The sequence below is a fragment of the Mustelus asterias genome, chromosome 15 (assembly GCF_964213995.1).
Source record: "Mustelus asterias chromosome 15, sMusAst1.hap1.1, whole genome shotgun sequence".
Taxonomy (NCBI): domain Eukaryota; kingdom Metazoa; phylum Chordata; class Chondrichthyes; order Carcharhiniformes; family Triakidae; genus Mustelus; species Mustelus asterias.
In genome coordinates this window covers 21,352,037-21,377,505 of record NC_135815.1, presented here as the reverse complement: position 1 = coordinate 21,377,505, position 25,469 = coordinate 21,352,037, and the positions used below count along the sequence as shown (strand labels likewise).

Below are 25,469 nucleotides of genomic sequence, written 5' to 3'. Positions count from 1 at the left end.
CACGGAGGCAATTTAGCATGGTCAATCCACTTAATCTGCACATTTTTGGACAGTGGGAGGAAACTGGTGCACCCGGAGGAAACACATGCAGACACGGGAAGAATGCGCAAACTCCATATAGTAAGAAGTCTCACAACACCAGGTTAAAGTACAACAGGTTTATTTGGTAGCAAATGGTATTTGCTACCAAATAAACCTGTTGGACTTTAACCTGGTGTTGTGAGACTTCTTACTGTGTTCACCCCAGTCCAACGCCGGCATCTCCACATCATGGCAAACTCCATATAGACAGTGACCCGAGGCCGGAATTGAACCCGGGCCCCTGGCACTGTGAGGCAGCAATGCTAACCACTGTGTCATCGTGCCGCCCATTGAAAAATATTAGACTAAATTAACCATTAGAAAATCAGTCGTCAGTAAATCTATGACTCTGAAAGCACAAAAAATAAAGGGTTTATTGTAAAAGTGTCTTTGGAGTCATTTCCCACTGACTCCAATGGGTCAGTACCTCCACATAGTTGTACATGGCCAGATCAGCTATGGCATGGCAATCAGGTACACGCAATCTTGAAAACGCTGGAAGACATTGAGCTGCAATGTAGAAATATTCATATCATTAGTTTTGTGAAGGATACTAATCGTCTACATCAATGAGTGAGTCTCTTAACTGAGAAAAAGATCTGTCAATTTGAAAATAAACCATTAAGAATCCACTGCGCAAGAATCCACACAGGTCATCCATTACTGCGGTGATGTATTCATCTGAGTTCCAAAAAATACTAATGGCTTCAATGCCGCTTTTCCTGCCCGCTGTTGCACTCTGACAAATACATGGAAAATTCCGCTCCTTATTTTGTATGCTCTCGACATTCTGTCTTTCGTTTATTAGGTAATAAGTTTTAAATGTTAAATTGCGGATGGGCGAAGATTTAGGCTCACAAACCACAATCGGGTTTTTGCACAGGAAAAAGTATTTGCGATAGACAGGGTCATGAGTGCTGAGAGTTGACTGTACACAATCACTGGCTGCTCATTTTTCCTACGTTCTTGTGCCTCGGAGCAAATAGATTGTGTGAAACTCTCACTTCTGACATCATGCAGTATCATCATAAGTAGAAACAATGGGCGAGATTTTCCATACCCCACCGCAGCATGTTTTGCTGTAACGGAGGCGACCCGCACCATTGGCTATTGGTGGGATTTTCCAGTCCCACTGCTGTCAACAGGATTTCCCGTTGTTCGGACCCTCCGCCACTGAGGAACCCGCGGTGGGAAGAGGATCGCTATCAGCAGGACTGGAAGATCCTACTGGCCAGATCAGCCAGAATATTTTGCCCGGTGGCTGACATTTAGGGCCCGATTATACCATTGCCTCGCGCCTGTTTTCGGGCACGAAAACGTCGTAAAGTCGGGTGTGAGGCCATAACACGATCCGAGCCCACATCCGCGCAGATGACCACTTTACCGAGACCCAGGAACGGCCATGATCCAATTCACGCTTGAAATGGGCGCAACGGCGATTTAAATGCATTTGCATGCATTTCAATTGAATTAATCAACTGCCCGCCCAACTTTATCAGCATTTCCCCCTTTACCGCCGCGTTCGCCAATCCGGAATCACGCTGAAATGAACCTGCTGAATAAAAGTCTGTTTCGGGCGCTCCAGCTGCTAAAGAGGTGAATTCAGAGCTTCCAATGGTTCTCTGACTCAGATCGGTGGTGAAGGTGTGGGGGGGGGGGGGGGTGGGTGGAGAAAGGGAGGTGGGTCAGATCATTCTCTGATGGGGGTGGGAGGCCCGATCGTTGTCTGGTTTGGGGGGTGGGGGGGAGGGAGAGAGGCGGGGCAGATAATTCTCTGGTGGGGGGGGGGAAGGAGGTGGGAGGCCCGATCGTTGTCTGGTTGGGCGGGAGGAGGAGGGCAGATCGTTGTCTGGTTGGGGGTGGGGTCCGCTGCCACTCTGCGGGCAATCGGGGGGGGGAAGGGGGCAGAGGGTCGCGATCAATCTGGGTAGCGGGGGGGTTGGGTGGATAAGGGGCACAGTGATGTGTGTGGGGGCCATCGCTCCTGCTTTTTGCTCCCAGGCCGCTTCATTCACTTTCTGCGGCCCGGGAGCGATCTGACATGGGCGCATTTTTTCAATTTTTTCTCTAACTGCGCATACGTAGTTCAGAGCTCCGATCGTTATGGGCGTGCTAAGCCCCGCCCACAGCACGATTCAGACGTGCGATGTTTTTTTTCAGGCTAAGTGCCTGAAAGCAGATTTCCAAGTCGGATCTGAATTGCGCCCAGATTCAGCGCTTAGAATCAAAATGGTAAAATCAGACCCTTAATGTGGGTGATGGGGGTGGGGGTCTCGCCCACTGGTTGGAGAACTGGTATGAGCCCCCTGTCACTTTTCTCTGAGTGGTCTGACAGTATTTACTTCCAGTCAGGCGCTTCCCTGGCCAGTGTTGGACCTCCCATCTAAAATTTGAAACTTTAACTCTGTTTCTCTCCACAGATACTGCCTAATCTACTGATTTTTTTTCTACTTTTTCTGATTTTACTTCCATTTCCTAGCACCTGCAGTATTTTGCTTTCATTTTTTCCTTATTTTTATTTTTCTCCGGCCTCCTCCCCCCCAGGGCTATCTGCAACTTGTATTGCTCTGCGACTAAAACATTCTGCTACCTGACCTTTACCCCACTATTAGTACCTTCATAAGTCTTTAACACCATCATTAACACTCCCTTTGTCATGTCTCCCTGACACCGTTGCCAATCCTTCCTATGCCTGACCTTCCAATTTGCTCTACCTTCTCCACCCCCTGTCCAACTATAATATTTGTGCCTCTCTTCAGCTCTGAAGAAGAGTCAGATGGACTTGAAACGTTAACTTGGTTTCTCTCCCTCCGCAGATGTTGCCAGACCTGTTGAGTCTTGTCTGCATTTTCTGTTCCTGTTTTAAATCAATGCAGGATCAGTGCTTGCAGAAGCGATTATTTTGCTGTGAATGCAGGTTAAAATTGAAGCTATAGCCATAATATTATATGACATTTACACAGATGTGCAATCTCCAAAGGTTTTCGAAACTCACAGAGATCATTGTCAAACTGGTCCATTAATTCATCAAAGACAATGCAGTCTTCAAAACCCTTTAAGAAATGGAGAAAGAGAGAAAAACAAATGTTGCATCAGTTATTGCTGCTCTCTCACACTTCGGGAGAAAATACAGTGACAGATCTTCCCCTTTTAGCACTTGGGCATAAAGGGTGGCTGTAGGTGAATAGTTGGGCTGGCGGTATTCGGGTTTTAGGGAGGCACGGTGGCACAGTGATTAGCACTGCTACCTCACATTACCAGGGACCCGGTTCAATTCCGGGTTCAATTCTGACCTCTGTGTGTGTGGAGTTTGCATGTTCTCCCCGTGTCTGTGCGGGTTTCCTCCAGGTGCTCCGGTTTCCTCTCAGTGTCCAAAGATGTGCAGGTTAGGTTGATTGGCCATGTTAAATTGCCCCTTAGTGTCAGCGCGACTAGCAGGCTAAATATGTGGGGTTACAAGGATAAGGACTGGGTGGGATTGTTGTCAGTGCAGGTTCGATGGGCCGAATGGCCTCCTTCTGCTCTGTAGGGATTCTATGATTCCATAAGCCGTGTCATCAGATTTATTTTTTGTACACTGCACCCTGGCGATATCTTTCAGCAAAAGGCAAGATGAAAATCTATCCTAAACTGATCAACTGACAAGTCTAACGTACCTTCTGGCCATATTGAAAATTAAACCTTCACTGTAAAAAGCAAGAAACTTGCTCATCTCCGGGTTTGTGCAGGGAGATTGGGAATTTGTCTTTTAAATTAGGATTTATCTGATCTCTTGGTCTTTCATTGTAGAGGCTTGGGAAAATAAGAAAAGCCATCTGCCCATGGAGGATTCCCAGAGGACAAAGAGTCACCGAGGTCTGCCAAGTTATACCACACATCACATGGTGCACAGCCATGGACAGGAAAACAGAATGAATGTTTATATTTAGTTTATTTATTTATTAGTCACAAGTAGGCTTACATTAACACTGCAATGAAGTTACTGTGAAAATCCCCTAGTCTGGTGCCTGTTCGGGTACACCGAGGGAGAATTTACCATGGCCAATGCATCTAACCAGCACGTCTTTTTGGACTGTGGGAGGAAACTGGAGCACCGGGAGGAAACCCACACAGATACAGGGAGAATGTGCAGACTCCACACAGACAGTGAGCCAAGCCAGGAGGCAGCAGTGCTAACCACTGTGCCACCGTGCCACCCCTGAATGTAATAATCAAGTGATATGATATAATTGCAAAGGTCTTAGAAATCTGCAAGGAAGTAAATAATTGGGATGGACTTTACACTCCAACATTTGGGGGGGCGGGGGGCTCGTAAAATCTGACAGACAGATGTACGGCATGCTTTGTCTGTACAGCGTGCAGGTGAACATTCATTGTACACTAATACATGTGACAATAATAAATCAAATCAAAAGATGGCCACGGCCAACCAGCTATTCCATCTAACAGACGGAAGAGAACTTGAAATCAACAGAGGAGCAGTGTTTCAGTGCATGAGAGATTTAATTGATCATTTACATTCTCTTAATAGACAGCTGGGTACCCAGCAGCAGCACAGAGACTGGATGAAACTAGCAGAGAAGAACACTCCTAAGTTACTACACCAGGGGATAAGGTAATGGTGAAACTTGTGTTCACCAGGCAGGAAAAGGCTGGGCGGGGGGGGGGGGGGGGGGGGGGGGTCAAGTGGGACGGCCCTCTTGATGTGATCATTGCAGGACAACGTTGTGCCCTCATGCATGAGAAGCCCAGCCCGCGGTGGTGATACTGGACTCAGTTAAAACCTTATCTCAATGAGTAATCCTGAAGTGGTAAATATCAGTGGATTACCCCAATGGATTCATAATCCTACTGAACAGGGGGGTAATAATTACTCTTGTAGTAGCTTTGGTATTTACTGGATTAATTTTAATCCGGAGATTAGCAGCTACGTTAATTCAGATAATGGCGCAAAATAATCAGAGGGGTTTTAGAGGGGAAGAGATAGAAATGATTGAACGATAAGGAACTAACTTAATGCCGCAAGGCCATCCTACTTATGTTTTATAGAATTATGAGAGCTCTTGATAAAAGGAGACAACTAAAGCTCAAGAATGTTCCCCAGCAACACCCAACCCAGATGATGAGAAGACCAAATCAAGTGTATTGTGATTATAACGCAATTGCTTATTTAACATTGACCAACAGCCCTGACCTGTAAGAGGGGAGAATTATAGCAATTGTTATCATGAATGTATGTGTTTCCATTCTTCTAGTACTGAATATGCAGATATTGGCTCAAACGGAACCAGCATCTAAGATCATTCAACATCTTCCTCAGGAAACACAGGTTAATACTTATATTTGGCACACACATATGCTGGATTGACCAATCAGGCAAAGCGTTGGGTATGTTCACACATTCTCATTCATGCTTGTCTTGGGCAGAATTGATAATGGCAGATCAAACAGCCCAAGACGCCAAATACCTAGGACATTACATACTAGGATTTTCAAGTTGGGAAGTAAAGGAGGAGTTTCACAACAGGAAGGCCTGTGCAGGAAGGTTAACTATATGAAGGGGTATCCACCTGTTTATAATTTAATAAGATCAGCTCCTAGTCCAGCTTTAGAGCAGCCAACACCAAAACCGAGAGAAACATATTGCACAGAGAATCTGGGAGGTTCTGGGGAAAACTTAAATGTAAGCGAATGTGATTATATAGTAAGCCCAAGGAGTATACTATGCTTGAGCCACCCAGTGATGACCAGTCATGTCATATATCATATTGCTTTATTGGAGCTAACACCTATGTTGGATGGAAGGGATCTTGTTATCTTGAAGAAACATATATCACACTCCTAAACTCCCTCGCCTGCCAAGACATCAGCGAGCTTTCGAGAAGGAGAATGGGTTTTTTTTTGCATAATGTTTCCCCAATATGGAATGGCTGGGACAATGTGAGAGATTATAATTGTGTGCTCCATTTTGGAACAAGTTGCCAATGATACACCAACTGCCCTCGCGAAGATCAATGGTGAGATGTGTATAGTGGTACTTCAACATAGAATGGCACTGGATTACATTTTGGCAGCAAGGGGAGAGACATGTGCAGTAATTGGGTCGGCCTGTTGCACTTACATACCAGACAGTTCAGAAAACATAACCAATCTGGTTGTACACATCAAGGAAGAGGTGGAGAAACTCAAAGATCCAGAACCCTTTACCTTAGGTGGTTGGCTCTCAGGCTAGAAAGGCTCTTTGGGAACATCAATCCTGTAAGGGATTATATTATTTTTTATTGTGATCCTAGTGTTAGTGGTAATTGTATACCTGATCAAATGTGGATGTGCATGACTTTCTAAGTCCATGGAAAGTACAGCATCAGTGATGGCAGTCAGGGTAAGGAAGAGGGGACCCAGAAACCAACTCGTCCTTTAAGGACCAAGGTTAGTTACTTCGATACATTTATTTAGTGGCCTTAATTGGTCTTTAGCCAATGGCCAAGAGGGGGGAACTGATCTAGGGGGGCTAAATTAGGCTAATAGAAAACACATAATCATGGTTTGACAACACAAACACAATACTGATTTAAGAGTGGATGATCTTCGACTTTAGAAAGCGCTGATAAGAGGCTGTCACTATTAAAGACAGATCTAACTGAACAACAAGTATTTTTCATTTAAACATGTATTTTGGATTTCTAAAATAGACACTGCTTATTTCTTAGAATACATTTTGTAAAATTTCAGCCAACAGCAAGATACAGCAGGACTTGGTGGGATGAGGCAGTAGATAGAGCCTGCATTCTGTAGGACAATGGTTTTACTGAATGTGACCACTTTATCAGCAGTTGTCAGGAACAAAATGGCTACCAATTCCAGTTTGATGAATAGAACAATACAGCTCAAAGCTGATAACACAGGTGCAAGACCGACATAAGGATTTTCTCAGAGTTGGACGAAGAGTCACGTGGGTTTGAGTCTGTGGAAATATTAACTTTAACCTTTGCTGTGTTGCTGGGTAACCAAGGGAGGTAACATCCGAAATTAAGGAAAAATGAGATCCCATGAGCTCAGGGTGTAAATTATTATTGGCTGGCGTTGGTGACAGGGATAATTGTTGACTGATTTGTATTAATGTTTATTGGATTATGCCGACTGGAAAGGTGGGAAATATGATTTCAAAAATGTATAATTGCCCTTGCGGAGGCATTGTTTTTCAGAGTGATATTGGGCTGCCTGCATTCTCAACCTGGAGTGCTGGGCTTCTTTATATCATTCTCCCATTTGATTGTTTGGTCAATAAAATCATGTTTTAGAATCAGTACACTGAGTTCGTGAATCTCTGCGTTTAGCTTAAGTTTTAGCAATACACAGCCTCAAAAGTAAACCCTGGTCAACAAATGGGTATAGCTGAAAATTCCAATGCAGCAAAGCCCAGTATGAATATTCAGCACTTACTGCATTCATGCCTTGACCATAAAAAGGAACAACTGCATGCGCTGCATCTCCCATTAACATAGACTTGCAACCGATATTGTACGATGAACATTTGACTGAGATCATAGCTTGCGCTGGTAAACGGAAATAATCCTGCTTCAATGCCTCACTGTAAAACAAAGTCATATTTAGTTAACCACAGTATTTTTAAAAAGTGAACACAAGACTCTTTAGGAACAGGCTATATCAAGTTCAATAATGTTGATCTGTTTTCCATTCTTCAAACTCACTCACCCATTATGGCATGGTGGCACAGTGATGCCTTATAGCACTGCTGCCTCACAACGCCAGGGACTTAGGTTCAATTCCAGCCTTGGGTGACTGTGTGGAGTTTGCACATTCTCCCCGTGTCTGCTTTGGTTTCCTCCGGGTGCTCTGGTTTTCTCCCACAGTCCAAAGATGCACAAGTGAGGTTGATTGGCTATGCCAAAATTGCCCCTTAGTGATAGGGGGATTAGCAGGGTAACTACTTGGGGTTGTGGGGATAGGGCCTGGGTGGGATTATTGTCGGTGCAGCCTCGATGGGCCAAATGGCCTCCTTCTGCACTGTTGGGATTCTACGATCTTCGCATTCTATCTGTCAGCCTCATCGCTCACCAGAACTGCAGTAAACTGTTGTGTGAATTTGTTTGTTCTGGCAGCTTCAATGCTTTATACTGGTTTTAGTGCATACTCATATTAACCAGTGGGTGAAAAGGTTCCGCCCGTGTTCATTAATTTTAACGGAACAATGGTATCAATGAGATTTTGGTTACATGAAGCCAATTTCTTTGCTGGTTGGGACCTAGCTGAAGTGAGACAGCATTGAGAAAACATATGCATCGCAATGTTATTAAATATTTTTATTCAATATTTTATGGGATGTTATTAAAATTATTGAATGGGAGGATGGTGCAGAGGAGATTCACTAGGATGTTGCCTGGGATGGAACATTTAAGTTGTGAAAAGAGGTTGGATAGGCTTGAGGTTTTTTTTATTGGAGCAGAGAAGACAGAGGCGACCTGATTGAAGTGTACAAGATTATGAGAGACATGGAGTGAGGGGATAAGGAGCAGTTGTTCCCCCGAGTTGAAGGGTCAGTCAAGAGGGTGCATTGGTTCAAGGTGAGGGGCAGGAGGTTCAGGGGAGGGGATGTGAAGAAAACCCTTTTTACCCAGAGGGTGGTGATGGTCTGGAATGCACTGTCTGGGAGGGTGGCAGAGACGGATTTCCTCACATCCTTCAAAAAGTACCTGGATGAGCACATGGCACATCGTAACATTCAAGGCTATGGGCCAAGTGTCCACATTGCACAAACAAAACAGGTTTAAGTAGATTGGCAAATTATTTAATTCATAAGTTGGATAAACAATCCTCCAGAACCACCCAAAGTGGCTCCTATACACCTTTTCAATTGAAAAGCCTCATGTGGAGATTTTATAATTGCTTTGATTACTCTAAAGGTTTCCCAGTATAGAAAAGATTCTAATTTGGTTTGAACTTTCGCAGTTAAATATGACTTCATAACCCTAACCAACAATAGCACAGATGGTTCTGAAATAAGGCATGATGGTGGCATAGTTACCTGTAATATTATGAAAGAAAGTATATGCGGGGTGGATTTAAATTAATTGGAATACTAAAATATATAGGGGGCGATTCTCCCGGCCTGCTGCGCAACGGGCCGGGACATGTCAGCGGAGGCATTTAGTGGGCTCCCTGCTGGACTCCACGGACTCCCCGTGTCTCTGGGGACAGGAGTTCCAGAGTCTTAAATATTAAAATTCGCATTTAACTCCCACTAGCGAGCCCGGGACTGAAGTCAGAACAAAGAACCAAAATGTACAGCACAGGAACAGGCCATTCGGCCTTCCAAGCCTGTGCTGATCATGATGCCCTAATTAAGCTTAAAAAGACCTGCCCTTACTCCATCCGTATCCCTCTATTCCCTCCCTATTCATGTACCCATCCAGATGCCTCTTAAGTCTCTGACAGATCGATGCATGTGCAGTGGCCTACTCAGCACTGTGATGCTGGCCTCACCAGCAGGAAAAGGGCCCCGCCCACTGACTCTCTCTGAGGCACTGTGTGATGCACAGAGTATGGGAGATTCATTTTGAAAATCCTGCAAATAAAACCAACAGGAGTTACTCCAGTTTTTATGCAAATTCGGCACTTAGAATACTCTTGGGAGAATCGCCCCCGTATATTTTTAAATCTCAAAATGGAGACACTCTTGTAAAAGCCCACTTGAATTAATGGAGGTTAGTTCTACCCATAATTCAGTGTGTATCGAATACCCTCTATCACAGTAACCAAGTAATGTACCTTTCTACTAACTTATGACAAATTGTTGCTTGGCCTTACAGAACTTAACTATTGCTAAAAAAAACAACATATTATCAAAGTTTTTTGTCTGGCACTCATCAGGACTGATGCAACAATGCTGAATTTTGAGTTTTATCAAGCTACATAAATTCATATACAAGGACTTGGCCAATCAAGCAAAATAAACATGTCCAGGCATTGCATCAAAAGTTGCATCGACCAAATAAATCAGGGGAAAAAGTACAGTGTAGGAAGAATGCAACAGAAGAAGCATAAAGGAGGAGAATTAAAACACAAAGCAGAAGAGTCAATCCAGGAGAAACATGAAATGGGAGGGTCATTTCAGGATAATCTTCCATTTATCTCCGCGTTATGCAACATGTGTAACAAGAGGATTTGTTCTTAAATTTATTCTGCGATATTTGTAACTGACTACCAGGAACCACATTACTTCACATTGTATTTTCAATCATAATAATTATAAATAATCATATTTCTAATTACAATAATCATATAACTAGTAATTATATCAATCATAACTTTATATTGTAAGAATAGGGTAAATAGACAAGCTGAAGAACAATTATCTTGAGCAAAATAAGGTTCTTACACTCCTAATAGAGGTATGGAATCTGGAAAGTATTTCTTGAAAAACAGAATCACTTCGTCTCCTGTGGTAAGCTTCTCAAATTCTTCAAAAGGCATGAAGAGAGTGCATGTGAACGACGTGTCCTGTCCAGGCAGCAAACAACATGAAAAAAAAAGAGTAGTTTAAAATTGTGTTCCCTTTTAAAGTGCCTTTGTTCTTAAATGCCACACCCTCAAGTTTAGCATCACCTCCAAAATGAAAACATAAATGCACCCAGGATTTTGCCAAAGATACACTTGCGCAAGTTGTTAGAAAGTTTGTAAGTCGTGCTAGTTGATTTTTCACGCTATTTCCTTTCCTGTGTCTGTTGCCTTTACCCATCTGAAAATCAAAAGGTCACAAAGTAAATGGAAATGTGAATTGCAAACTGTGTGGAAGTGCGTGGATTTGTCTTCCACGCTGACACTATAGTTAAGAAAGCCCACCAACGCCTCTACTTTCTCAGGAGGCTCAGGAAATTTGGCATGTCAGCTACGACTCTCACCAGTTTTTAACAGTTGCACTGTAGAAAGCATCCTTTCTGGTTGTGTCACAGCTTGGTATGGCTCCTACTCTGACCAAGACCGCAAGAAACTACAAAGGGATGTGAACGTAGCCCAGTCCATCACACAAACCAGCCTCCCATCCACTGACTCTATCTACACTTCCCACTGTCTTGGAAAAGCAGCTAGTATAATCAAGGATCCTGTGCACCCCAGATATACTCTTTTCCACCTTCTTCCGTCGGGAAAAAGAAACAAAAGACTAAGATCACGTCCCAACTGACCCAAGAGCAGCTTCTTCCCTGCTGCCATCAGACTTTTAAATGGACCTACCTTATATTAAGCTGATCTTTCTCTACACCCTATCTGTAACTGCAACACTATATTCTGCACCCTCTCTTTGCCTTCTCCCCTATGTATTCTATAGCACGCAAGAAACAATACTTTTAACTATATCCCAATATAGTGACAATGATAAATCAAATCAAACCTTCCATAACACATTTGGAATCCATTGACCCTCACTGACAAACTCACTGACATCTCACTGCAACCTGGAATGCTACAGTACTGAGGGGCTGAGTGTGAGGTGCTGTATGCCAGGGCATCTGCGCAGACTTGAGGGGGGATGTGGGAGTGAGGGGTTATGTGTATGCGTGTGCATGTAACTGAGCTTGCATGTGTGTGGGTGCGTCTCACAACAAAGATATATCCCAGTGAGGAAGAACAATTCAAGGAAGGGGATAAATCAACCATGGAAGTTAAGGATAGAATTAAACTGAAAGAAAAAACATATAATGTGGCAAAGATTAGTGGTAAGCCAGAGGATTGGTAAAGTTTTAAAAACCAACAAAAGATTATCAAAAAATAATAAAGAGGGAGAAGATAAGCTTTGAGAGTAAACTAGTAAGTAATATGAAAATGGACAGCAAGAGCTTCTTTAATACATAAAAAGGAAGAGAGAGGCCAATGTGAATGTAGGCCCTTTAGAGAACAGGCCCCTTAGGGAATGAGGTTGGGGAAATAATAATGGGGGAAATAGAGAATCAGGAAATGACAGAGGAGTTAACCAAAAGCTTTGTGTCAGTCTTCATGGTAGAATACGTTAACAACATTCCAAAAATATTAAATCAAAGGGCAGGTGAGGGGGAGGAGGAAAAAATCACTAGAGAAAAAGTACTAGGGAAACTAATGGGGCTTAAGGCTGGTAAATCTCCTGGACACCCTCTTGGATTGCAACCCAGTATATTAAAGGAAGTAGCTACAGAGATAGTGATGCATTGGTAGTTATCTTGCAACAATCCTTAAATTCTGGAAAAAGTCCCAGAGAATTGGAAAATTGCCAACGTAACACCATTATCAAAAAAGGAGGGAGTCCAAAATTAGGGAACTAACTTCTGTCATTAGGAAAATGTTAGAGACCTTGATAAAGGATGTAATAGCAGAGCATTTAGAAATGCATAGTATAATCAAGCAGAGTCAGCATGGCTTCCTGAAGTGGAAATCATGTCTGAGAAAGTTATTATAATTCTTTGTGGTGGTAATGAGCAGGATAGATAAAGGGAAACCAGTAGATCGAATATACTTGGATTTCCAAAATTGTTTGAAAAGGTACCACACAAAAGACTACTTAAAGAGATAAGAGTCCATGGTGTTGGGGGTACTACATTAGCAAGGATGGAGGATGGGCTAATTGTTAGAAGACAGAGAGTTGGAATAAGAGGTACATTGTCAGGATGGCAACCTGTAATTAGTGGGGTGCCACAGGGATCTGTGCTGGGGCCACAATTATTTACAATATAGATTAATGACTTGGAAAAGGGAAGTGAATGTACTATTGCCAAGTTTGTGGATGACAAAAATTGGTAGGAAGGCAAATGGTGAGGAGGACATAAAGGGGGCGAATCTCCCCCAAAAATTCTAATTCACGTGAAAACTGGAGTAAATCACGCTTTTTTTTTTCAGCGGGAGTTTAAGAAAGAATCTCCCACACTCTATGCACTGTAGAGTGCACTCGTGTGAATCACGTTAAAATTCTGTGGGGCGGAGCCTATTCCCGCTGGAGAGGTCTGCAGCATAGCGTTGAGCGGGCCACTGCGCATGCATCGATCGGTCAGCGGCAAGATTGGCACAGGCACATTGGCCTTCCGATTGCTGGCCAGCCCGATCGCTTTCCTCCTTCCCTCCCCCACTGATCCCAACTGCAGAGTGGCAGCGGGACCCCTACCCCCACCGATCTCCCCCTCCCACCAGAGTCCCCCCAATAGGCCTCACCTCCATTAGTCCCCACCCCCTTGGCACTGCCCAATGCTCAGTCAGTCACCTATCCAAATGACAGTGACAAAACTATCAGAATTTTAGTGTTCCAAAGATCAGGCTCCCATGGAGCGTCAAGCTCTCCAAAAGCCAATATGCAATTAAAAATAAGTATAAAGAAATTACTTGCTCACGCACTGAGTTTGATATAATCCTTCACAATGCTTACCATGTTAGGCAAAGCAATCATCATGAAGGTGTTTCTGGGCCATATGTGAAGAAAATTAGGCTCCATTGCAAACTGGAAAAAAGCATTCCGATATTAATTTCTGTGTACAATTAACATGAAAGGCAAGTAGGAAGAAACTTGTTTAAAAATACTTGTATTTAACCAATCCTTACATCACCATTTTTAGGCGGTATTGTAAGCTCCATGTAACCATGAGGGACATAGACGTGGCTGTAATCAAACCTGGTTTGTCGCATGAACTGTTTCCTTGTGGTTGAGAAAGCTCCATCGCATCCAACAACAAGGTCATGCGAAACCTCGTGAGTCGAGCCATCGGGCCTGGTATGAATATAAAACTAAACAGTTTACTCTATAGCTTCTGACAGATATGGCGGGAGGTGGAAATCAAAAACGAAACGTTCTGAGTAAAGTACTCAACATTGCTGGCCACAAAATGATTCTGAAGGAAAATATAAAAGACATTGAGAATCTGGAAGCAACACACTGCAGAGAGGAGTAATTGACACCAACATGACCTCTTCCCTCCCGAAACTCTTCTCCCAGTTTGTTCTACAATCTTGTTAAATATTCACTAATTGAACTATGATCAAACCACATGGTGATTACAGCAGAGAAGGCCACCATTTAAGAGTTATCTAAAATATCCTCATTAATCATAGAATCCTTACAGTCCAGAAGAGGCCAGTTGGCCCATCGAGTCTGCACCGACTCTCTGACAGAGTATCTTACCCAGGTCTTCTGCCCACTCTATCCTTGTAACCTCACACATTTACCATAGCTAATCTATATTAACCTACACATCTTGGGACACTAACGGGCAATTTAGCATGGCCAATCCACTTAACCTGCACACCTTTGAGTTGTGGGCGGGAACCGGAGCACCCGGAGGAAACCCACGCAGACACAGGGAGAACGTGCAAACTCCACACAGACAGTGACCCAAGGCCGGAATTGAACCCGGGTCCCTGGCGCTGTGAGGCAGCAGTTATGCCACTGTGCCGCCCTAAGTGGTTAAAATGGTAAAGTTACTCTCAGCTTACAGTAAGCATGTTGAAGGAATTTAAAATGTTACCTTTTAATTAAAAAAACACAGCCAGAAACATCCAACTTTGCTCCACATATCTCAACGTATTGAAGACAATTGAATGGGCAGTCGGAAAACATTTGTGAGAATGCTGCTCAACTTGATAGACAGCTATATAAAAACAAATTATTGCAGATGCTGGAATCTGAAACCAAAAGAGAAAATGCTAGAAAATCTCAGCAGGTCTGGTAGCATCTATGAGGAGAGAAAAGAGCTGACGTTTTGAGTCCAGACGACCCTTCAAAGGGTTGGCTGGACTCGAAACGTCAGCTCTTTTCTCTCCTCACAGATGCTGCCAGACCTGCTTAGATTTTCCAGCATTTTCTCTTGATAGACAGCTATATAGCAGATATAAAAGTGCAATGAAACATAAAACATTTTTAATGAGAGCAAGAAAAGATGTGAAATATAGCAAGGTTTGCAATCAAACTAAACAGTATAGTAACATAGAAGATAGGAGCAGGAGGAGGCCATTTGGCCCTTCGAGCCTGCTCTGCCATTCATCACGATCATGACTGATCATCCAACTCAATAGCCTAATCCTGCTTTCTCCCCATAATCTTTGATCCTATTCACCCCAAGTGCTATATCTAGCCGCCTCTTGAATACATTCAATGTTTTGGCATCAACTACTTCCTATGGTAATGAATTCCACAGGCTCACCACTCTTAATGGAGCATGACAAAATATAATCTACCGGCTGGAATCAGTCACGCCACAAATGTGGGGAAACCAGAATATAATTACAGGAGTTTCAATTACTAAGTACATAATAATATCTGAAAAACGTGATGAGAAATGGCATGTGTATGTGTAAACCTCACCTACCATATACTGATGCTGCCATTCATTTGGATACCACCAATTACAATCAAAATACAATTTGCAGAGTAAGGCATTTTTTTTTCTTATCTTGGTATATTTAACCTGAATGGATCCAGTAATGGAGTTACAGATATGTTATTACTGTATGGCAATCATTTTAACTTTTATCACGAGGTGAAAAATGGGTAATAGTGAATGAGCAGCTTGTTTCATTTATCTATTATATAGTCATATTTTTTATTCATTCATAGGACATGGGCATTGATGGCTAGCCAGCATTTATGATCCATCACTAGTTGCCAGAGGGCAGTTGAGGGTCAACCACATTGCTGTGGGTCTGGAGTCACAGGTAGGCCAGGCCAGGTAAGGAAGGCAGATTTCCTTCCCTAAAGGACATTCGTGAACCAGATGGGTTTTTCTGACAATCGACAATGGTTTCATGGTCATCTGATTCTGAATTCCAGATACTTTTTATTGAATTCAAATTCCACCATCTTCCATGGCGGGATTCGAACTCGGATCCCCAGAACATTAGCTGAGTTTTGGGATTAATAGCCTGGCGATAATACTACTAGGCCATCGCCTCCCCTTCATTTCTTGACATTGACCAAGAGAGAATCGAACCAGCTCCCCTTAACATTCAATGGCATTTATTGAATCCCTCAGCATCAACATCCTAAGGGCTGCCACTGCTTAGAAACTGGATTAGCCATTTAAATACTGTGGCTACAAGAGCAGGTTAGAGACTGGGAATTCTGCAGTGAGTAACTCACTTCCTCATTCTCCAAAGCCTGTCCACCATCCTCAAGGTAGAAGTCAGGCATGTGACAGAATATTCTACCCTTGCCTGGATGAGTGCACCTCCAACATCAGACAAGAAGCTTGACACCAGGAGGACAAAGCAGCCCACATGATTGGCACCCCAGCCATCATCTTCATCATTCACTCCCTCCAATACAAATGCAGTGGCAACAGCATATACAAAATACAAGACACGCTGTAGCACAACACCAATGCTCCATCAATAGCACGTTCAAAACCCACAGCCTCTACCACCTAGGAGATCAAGGACAGCAGATGCATAGAAATACCACCACCTTCAAGTTCCCACTAAAATCACACACCATCGTAGCTTAGACTTATACCGCTGTTCCTCCACTGTGACTGGCTCAAAATCCTGGAACCCCGTTTCTAACAGTACTACAGTATACAATGCCCACAACCGTATGGGCCGCAGCAGACTACTCATCATCTTAAGGACTATTAAGGATTGGCCAACAAATGCTGTCCTAGCCAGCGACACTCACATCCCATGAAAGGTTTGTTTTAAAAAATCATGACTTTCATGAAGGAGACAAATCGAAAAAGGTACAAAAAACTTTTTTCTAAAAAATGTATTTATACCCAGGTTGCTGATTTGCTATATACCCTTTTTTGCTTGGCAATAAAAGTTAAAATCAACCCATTACATCAACACATCAAACTAAGAATACTGAAACATGCATCTGATCCTTAAAGTAGGAAAGAAGAGGTCACGGCGCAGCAAGAAATAATTATTACTAAATTAACAAGAATGGATATCTGCTCCAGAGACACATTGACACAGGTGGGCTTTGAGGTCAAAAAACTTCCAGTGATCTAACACTCCTATTGTTTGGTGTCATGTATAAAATGTACTCCTAACTGTAATCAATCTTTACCCTTCTGTGGTACCCTGGGTATCTTTACCCTTCTATGGTACCCTATGGTATCCATACCCTTCTATGGTAACTGTCGGCAGTCTTCAGACTCAAAGAGGCCTCACTTTGCTCATCTGTACTAATCCCGGCAGCAGTTGTACTTTACATCTATCATTCTAACCTCTCCCCAATGCACTGCAATTCATGGCAGTAGCACCACATGCCATTATTATGATATTGTAATTGGGTAGAAACTGAGCATGGAAAGAGGCGAATTGGAAAAGCAGAGAGGAGTGAAAAGAAGATATTGCAGTGAGAAACTGGCAGAAATAGCTTCAGACCCAATTTGTTTGCTGTAGAAAAATACTTACCCTGATTTAACAATGCTGACCCACCAAAAACAAATCTGGAATTTCAGGGTCCTTTTACTGATGTAATGATAGATTTTGGGAATATTGTGTGAACATTAAGATACATGCACACATGCATGCCTGTGCTGGCGGATAGACACAGGGGCAGCTGCTTTGCTGAAACTCCTGTGTGACCCAAGAGCATCTGCTCAGGTTAAGCTAAGCCAAAGTTCAAAAGCTGGGATCCCTCATAACTTCAACATAATGTGTCTTTTTAACACCACGCTTCCCAGACTTTCAGCAGCATGGTACTACAACTCGCACTGCAGTCTTCACTTCAATCTGTGGAGTAAATAGGACTCAATCATGAGCTTTACAAAATGGTGGCGAACTAGAAGACAATTACCTCATAAATGTCAGTATCCCATTATCAGCATTGTACTGTTGCAACTTCTCTTCAAAGTTTAACATGACATTTGGGTATTGGCTAGCCGCTGCGAATGTGAACAGATCAAGTAAGCTTTAATAACAGATAAGATATGGGACAAAGGATTGTTTAGAACAAGATACCCAGCATTTACTCACTGTAGTGGGGAATTCTATTTTGGTGGCTGGATTACTTTAGAAAGTTCTAAAAAGCAACTCTGATAAGCAAACTCTTGCAAAGGTAAATAAGACTCAGTCTTCAAAGTGTAATAAAATTTTATGTTTTAAAAAATCTAGTTTTATTGAAACATTGAAATGTCGGAATTAAAAACAGTACAAATTAAAAATATTCAGACAAACATACCATTAAGACAAGATAAATTGATCTCTGATTTTATCCACACATTAAATGAGCTATGAGGCATTCTCAAAAGATCTCAGATTTTATGCCAAAAAGCAGAATGGTTATAGTTTTTGTTATCAGATTATACAGCCCAGCACTTAATTAAAAACAATTTCATTCATTCACTGTTCTGTCAATCGAACAATGGCATTTCCTTCAATCAATTATAGTCTGACACCTTCAAATATTGATTTGTCATTCGTCTGACCGTTTTATGGAAGTTCTCTCCCAAAAATGGCTTATGATTCAGCATCTCTCAAACGTGTTTAAACCGGCTCTAATACCAAATGAAGGCACCTTTATCATTTGGCATTATCCCACGGCCTGGATATGCATGGATAATTTACTTTGTTGCATAATTTGTGCCTGACTTGTGCTGGTATCTTTCATGAATGCATCTTTCATTTTACTGGCACGTTGCAAATGCATTTCTTAGAGACATTATTAATATGTTACTTAAGTATTTTGTATTATTCTCAAACCACATATCAAAACATTAGCCGCTAATTATCCTCATGTCAGGTATTTAGAATGAATTAGAATTCTCAACCACACTCACCAAATAATAGTGTTCGGTTTAAGTTTGCTCTATCCACTGACAAGATGTACTGAAAGACAATGAAAAACAGTTAAACATCGTTCCCAGATGCAGTAGGAATATAGTTAATATTATCAGCCACGTGCCTTGACAAATTAAATTATTGTTTTTGACTAATTTAGTAATACTGTAATGTACATTTTAGGAAAATAACATGGACCACTTTTCTGCTTTAGAACTTAGGCATAAAACATTGCCTGGCAGAAGGCAGAGAGGGTCATTGGGTAGAAAGAACAGCACGTCCATTAAGCAGATAACTTGATTTTGCATCTCTATCCTGCTCCCAATGAACCATAGTACAATCTCCTCCCCAGGCAACATGAGGATCTGTAACTTCAGATTACCAACTGTCCAGGCGCAGCTAGTTACAGCCTAAGGCAGTCCAAATGAACTCCCAATAAAAGGTTTAAGTGTTTTTCAGTTGTCTAACTGCTTTTTAGCTTGTCTTTGCAAAATGTATGGTGAGAGTTCATTATTCATTTTCCGAGCTCTTCTTCCGAATTCTGCCTGATGAAACAAGAAAACGAGGTGCCTGGTTGCTGGTTGACCTCAAGGGATTCCTGACTAGGTGTGGTTCATTAACTCCTCCTGCAGGCTTTACTCATTTTCCAGCATGTCTGGGTGATTTGACATAGATGGTGCGGTGAACCATAGATGGTTACCACTATGGGTACTTGTACATATGTTACTCTTGTTGCTGTTGGGGTTAGGGTTGGGGTGTTCCACCTGTTAGCATTGTTCTGTGGTACACTCCGTTTGGCCCCGCCTTCTTACAGGGGTATAAAGGTCACTGCTACTTCCTAGTAGCCCTTAGTCTGGGATAGTATTGTTAAGCAATGTGCTCTATTCTTGTTGTAAATAAAAGCCTTTATTCCCGGGTACGACCTTGTCTCCCGTGTGGATCAATCGCGCATCAATTTTATTCACAACAATAAAATCGAAGATTTTGTTCGAAGAAAATGGAGCAGATGCTGAAACCTGATCGGCTAACTTTAGATCCGCGTGCAGCTGGAGCGTCGAACACTTTCGACCATTGGTTGAAGTGTTTTGAGGATTACATCGACGCCTCGACAGCAGTCCAGTCCGACGCCGACAGATTGCGGGTCCTCCACGCCAGGGTGAGCAACACTGTGTATGCAACAATCCGTGATTCCCAAAATTACAAAGAGGCCATCGAATTACTCAAGAAGCTGTACCATAAACAGCCGAACAAAATCCATGCTCGTCACCTATTAGCCACTCGACGGCGGCAGCCCAGTGAAACTACGGGACAGTACCTGCCCGAACTTCAACAGCTAGCCAGAGCCTGCAACTGCAAGGAGGTGTCGGCTACTCAATACACCAACGATCTTATCCGAGACGCGTTCGTGGCGGGAATCGGCTCATCCTATATTCGCCTGCGGCTGCTCGAACAGGGTAACTTGGGCCTGGCTAAGACAGTAGAATTGGCCGATGCAATGGAAACGGCCTCCAGAAGTCTCGAAACCTACCCCACCGACCACGTGGGAACAGCGTGGCAAGCACAGACACCGCGTCAACTGTACTCGGTGGCTCCTCGGAACTGCGCGATAATGCTCTCAGCTTCAGACCTGACGGCTGCGGCAGCTCCTGGAGGCCCAAGGTGCTATTTCTGCGGATTGGCGAAGCACCCTCGTCAGAGATGTCCGGCCAGGACGGTGTTTTGCTCTGCCTGTGGAAAGAAAGGGCACTTTGCAAAAGTGTGCCGAGCAAAGACCCCTTCCAAGCCCAGCAGTGCTGCGTGTGACTCCCCAGGATCCATCTCCTCGACTCCGGCCTTGTCGATGTCTTCAGCCACGTCCGATCCACGGACGCCGCCATTTCCTATGATGACGACGCAAGCCACGTGCAACCTGCGGGTGCCGCCATTTTCAACATCATCGACCACGTGCGATTCGTGGGCGCAGCCATTTTGGTCGACACCGGCCGCAGAAGACCAGCAGGGGTCCTCGTCATCGGCGATCTCAGCTGCCTGCAGTTACACTCGGGATCCAACAGTGGCGTCAATCATCCTGGACCAGGCCAAGCCTCACAGACTCGACAAGTCCATGATGGACATTGAGGTAAACGGGCGTCTGGCACATTGCCTGTTTGACAGTGGGAGCACGGAGAGCTTTATCCATCTGGATACAGTGAAACGGTGCGCTCTCCGTGTGCAAACTCTCAGGCAGACAATCTCCATGGCGTCGAGGTCCCGATCTATAGTCGTTCTTGGGAGCTGTGTGGTAACCTTAACGGTGCAGGGCACAGTTTATAAGAACTTCAGGCTCCTCGTGTTACTGCACCTTTCCGCTCCGGTACTCCTGGGGCTAGACTTTACGGTCCACCTGAAGAGTGTGACCCTGCAGTACGATGGGCCACTCCCTCCTCTTTCAGTGGGAGCACAGCAGCCTCCAAATTGTCCAGCGCGCTCCACTTGCAGTCTCTCAACACTCAAAATTACCCCGCCTTCCCTATTTGAAAATCTCGTGCCAGGCTGCAAGCCCATCACGACTAAGAGCAGGCGTTACAGCGCTGAGGATCGGATCTTTATTCGATCTGAGGTTCAGCGGCTCCTCAGGGAAGGGGTCATCCAACCTAGCACTAGCCCATGGAGAGCACAAGTCGTGGTGGCCAAGACTGGAGACAAGCCCCGGATGGTCATAGACTATAGTCAGACCATTAATAGGTACACGCAGCTGGACGCATACCCTCTCCCGCGCATATCTGACATGGTCAACCAGATTGCGCAGTACCGGGTGTTCTCCACCATTGACTTGAAGTCAGCCTACCACCAGCTCCCCATTCGCCCAGAGGACCGCAAATACACGGCCTTTGAGGCGGATGGCCGCCTCTACCACTTTTTGAGAGTCCCTTTCGGCGTCACTAATGGGGTCTCGGTCTTCTAGCGTGAGATGGACCGAATGGTGGACCAAAACGGGCTACGGGCTACCTTCCCGTACCTGGACAACGTCACTATCTGCAGCCATGACCAGCAGGACCATGACGCCAACCTCCAGAAGTTTCTACGCACTGCGAATCTCCTGAACCTGACCTATAACAAGGAGAAGTGCGTATTCAGCAAGCACCGCCTAGCAATCCTCGGATACGTGGTGGAAAACGGGGTCATCGGCCCCAATCCGGACCGTATGCGCCCCCTCCTTGAACTTCCCCTACCCACTAGCATCAAAGCACTGAGAAGATGCTTAGGCTTCTTCTCGTACTATGCACAGTGGGTCCCCAATTACGCGGACAAAGCCCGTCTGCTCATAAAATCTACCTCTTTTCCCCTGACAACAGAGGCTCGCCTAGCCTTTGAAAGGATGAAAGCCGACATTGCGAAAGCCACGATGCACGCTGTCGATGAGTCCATCCCCTTTCAGGTGGAGAGTGATGCATCTGATTTCGCCCTGGCCGCCACACTTAACCAGGCGGGCAGGCCCGTCGCCTTTTTCTCCCGCACCCTCCAAGGCCCTGAAATTCAGCACTCCTCTGTGGAAAAAGAGGCCCAGGCCATTGTGGAGGCCGTACGGCATTGGCGCCATTATTTGGCTGGTAAACGGTTTACCCTGCTCACGGAGCAGAGGTCCGTGGCCTTTATGTTCAACAACACGTTAAAAGGGAAAATCAAGAATGATAAAATCTTGAGGTGGAGAATCAAACTCTCCACCTACAACTATGATATCATGTACCGTCCGGGGAAGCTCAATGAGCCCTCAGATGCCCTGTCGCGTGGAACATGTGCCAGTGTGCAGGAGGACCGGTTACTGGCCCTCCACAATGATCTCTGCCATCCGGGGATCACTTGGTTTTTCCATTTTGTAAAGGCTTGGAATCTGCCCTATTCCATAGAGGATGTCAGGTCGATAACTCGAAGTTGCCAGGTTTGTGCAGAGTGCAAGCCGCACTTATACCGGCCTGACAGGGCACACCTCATTAAGGCCACTCGCCCGTTTGAACGACTGAGTGTCGACTTCAAGGGGCCCCTTCCTTCTACAGATCGGAACGTGTACTTCCTCAACGTGGTTGATGAGTACTCCCGATTCCCTTTTGCCATCCCCTGTTCTGATATGTCCTCTGCCACGGCCATCAAAGCCCTGTTCGGTTACCCCAGTTATATCCACAGTGATAGGGGTTCGTCGTTTATGAGCGACGACTTGAGGCAATACCTGCTCTCTAAGGGAATTGCCTCGAGTAGGACTACGAGTTACAACCCCAGGGGTAACGGACAGGTCGAGAGAGAAAACGCTACAGTCTGGAAGGCTGTTTTACTGGCGTTGAGGTCTAAGGGTCTTCCAGTCTCCCGTTGGCAAGAGGTACTTTCCGATGCGCTCCATTCAATCTGATCCCTCCTGTGTACGGCAACCAACGCTACCCCACATGAGCGCATGTTTACCTTCCCTAGGAAGTCTTCCTCTGGGACCTCACTGCCGTCTTGGTTGATGTACTCAGGACCCGTCCTCCTGCGGCGGCATGTTAGGGCCCGCATGTCCGACCCTTTGGTTGAACAGGTCCACCTCCTCCACGCCAACCCTCAATATGCCTATGTGGCATATCCTGACGGGCGAGAGGACACGGTCTCTATCAGAGATCTGGCACCTGCAGGGGACCTGGAAATCCCTGTCACTCCCGCACCCCTGGTTAGGATTCCTTTGCCCATTCTCTCCCCTCCTGACTCGGCGTGGCCAGCATCGGGACCTCAACTTAATCCTCTTACTCCCGTGTACAGCTTGCCTGAGTCCAGGAGATTGTCGCCACCTCGGGGTCCACAGGTGTGTGAGGAACTGGAGAAGTCACTGGACACCACCTCGGAGAGAGGGTCGTCACCACGGTCACCAGAATCGACACTGAAGCCGGTACTGCGGAGGTCGCAGAGACGGTGTGGACCACCGATACGGCTGAACTTGTGAACATATGGACAGTTCGTATTGTCTCCTTACCCCACCGGCCTTTCTTTTCAAAGGAGGGGTGAATGTGGTGAACCATAGATGGTTACCACTATGGGTACTTGTACATATGTTATTCTTGTTGCTGTTGGGGTTAGGGTTGGGGTGTTCCACCTGTTAGCATTGTTCTGTGGTACACTCCGTTTGGCCCGCCTTCGTACAGGGGTATAAAGGTCACTGCTACTTCCTAGTAGCCCTTAGTCTGGGATAGTATTGTTAAGCAGTATGCTTTATTCTTGTTGCGAATAAAAGCCTTTATTCCCGGGTACGACCTTGTCTCCCATGTGGATCAATCATGCATCAAATGGCGAGTCCATTCTGAGACACAATTCTCCCATTCACACCTTCTTCTCCCATGTTCCTGCTGCTTGGCACTCTCAATACTAGGGATAGACTGCAGAGCTGCAATGAGGTCGCTGATGCCATACATTTTTACTATGTTCAGACATTTGAACTGAATCCATACAGTACCTAGAACCTGAGCCCAAAGTTTCTATAATAGCCCCTGAAGTGCAAGCTATTTGGCAAGATTTTCACTGAAGATCAACTCACACATACAAGGCACCTTACTGTGCAGAATTGTTGGCAAGTAATCAAAGGGACTCTATGAACTGATGATGCTCAGAAAGCAGTGCCCCCCTTTGTAGGCACCAATCCTGGAACTTAGCATCTGAGGGTGGTGTGGAGCTTGTCCATCTGACTGCCTCTTCTGACCACTTGCTCCTCATCCATGCTGCACATTCCACCTTGTTGTTCCTCCTCTTACTCTGAACACTCCCATCAGGAATGTTCCTTGATTTGATGTTTGTTGTGGAGAAAGTAAAGAATGCTGTGGTATGTGAGTGCCCTCAGCCAAGTCGCCTTGCTGCATGTTAGTTATTTATTAGTGTCACAAGTAGTATTCACACTGCAATGAGTTACTGTGAAAATCCCCTAGTCACCTGTTCGGGTACCCTGAGGGAAAATTTAGCATGGCCAATGCATCTAACCAGCACATCTTCGGACTGTGGGACAAAACTGGAGCACCTGGAGGAAACTCACACAGACACGGGGAGAACGTGCAGACTCTGCACAGACGGTGAGCCAAGCCAGGAATCAAACCCGGGTCCCTGGTGCTGTGAGGCAGCAGTGCTAAGCACTGTGCCACCATAGCAGTGTCTATGAAAGAAATACACCAAAAGCACACAAACTGCGGTGCTTTTTTCAAATGTAAAAGTTACCTGGTTGCTTGTTCCATAAGAAATGGAGGACTTCTTGCCTGCAAGGGAGTGAATCATCCTGCCTCTCATGGGAATGCCCTTGGATACTACCTAGAACACAAGAATTGAAGCGTTACATTTTAAGAAGTTGGGGAATCTGGGATATTCAGCAACAGAGAAACTGCCAAATGGTCGTCATTCTTGAGCACAATTGCTGAAGCTTAACTCAAGTGTCATTAGATTTGCCCACATAACAATATTGACACCTTTCAAAAATCCCGAGGTCACCAACACATGTCCAAATAAGGTTATATCTAGTCATTGGTAAAGGTAAAAGGTAAAGTCGCTACAGTCCCAGATGATCATAAGCAGTGACTGGTGGTGACTTAACCTGAGGATCACCAAACCTCAGGTGAGGGGCAAGTTTGAGAAGGCAGGGCATTCATGAATAACCT

At 44.6% G+C, this 25,469-nt stretch overlaps 1 protein-coding gene across 1 annotated transcript in view; it reads right to left on the bottom strand.

The window, feature by feature from the left end:
* The window catches only part of kmo (kynurenine 3-monooxygenase), a 40,258-nt gene that overhangs the window by 6,606 nt on the left and 8,183 nt on the right, over window positions 1-25,469 (bottom strand). The window contains exons 4-12 of the mRNA XM_078229646.1: window positions 25,036-25,125; window positions 18,834-18,882; window positions 17,852-17,939; window positions 13,660-13,825; window positions 13,487-13,558; window positions 10,481-10,602; window positions 7,525-7,672; window positions 3,077-3,134; window positions 509-591 (exon numbers count right to left, since the gene is read on the bottom strand). Of these exons, the coding sequence (XP_078085772.1) occupies window positions 509-591; window positions 3,077-3,134; window positions 7,525-7,672; window positions 10,481-10,602; window positions 13,487-13,558; window positions 13,660-13,825; window positions 17,852-17,939; window positions 18,834-18,882; window positions 25,036-25,125 (876 nt within the window). The remainder of the gene's footprint in view (window positions 1-508; window positions 592-3,076; window positions 3,135-7,524; window positions 7,673-10,480; window positions 10,603-13,486; window positions 13,559-13,659; window positions 13,826-17,851; window positions 17,940-18,833; window positions 18,883-25,035; window positions 25,126-25,469) is intronic.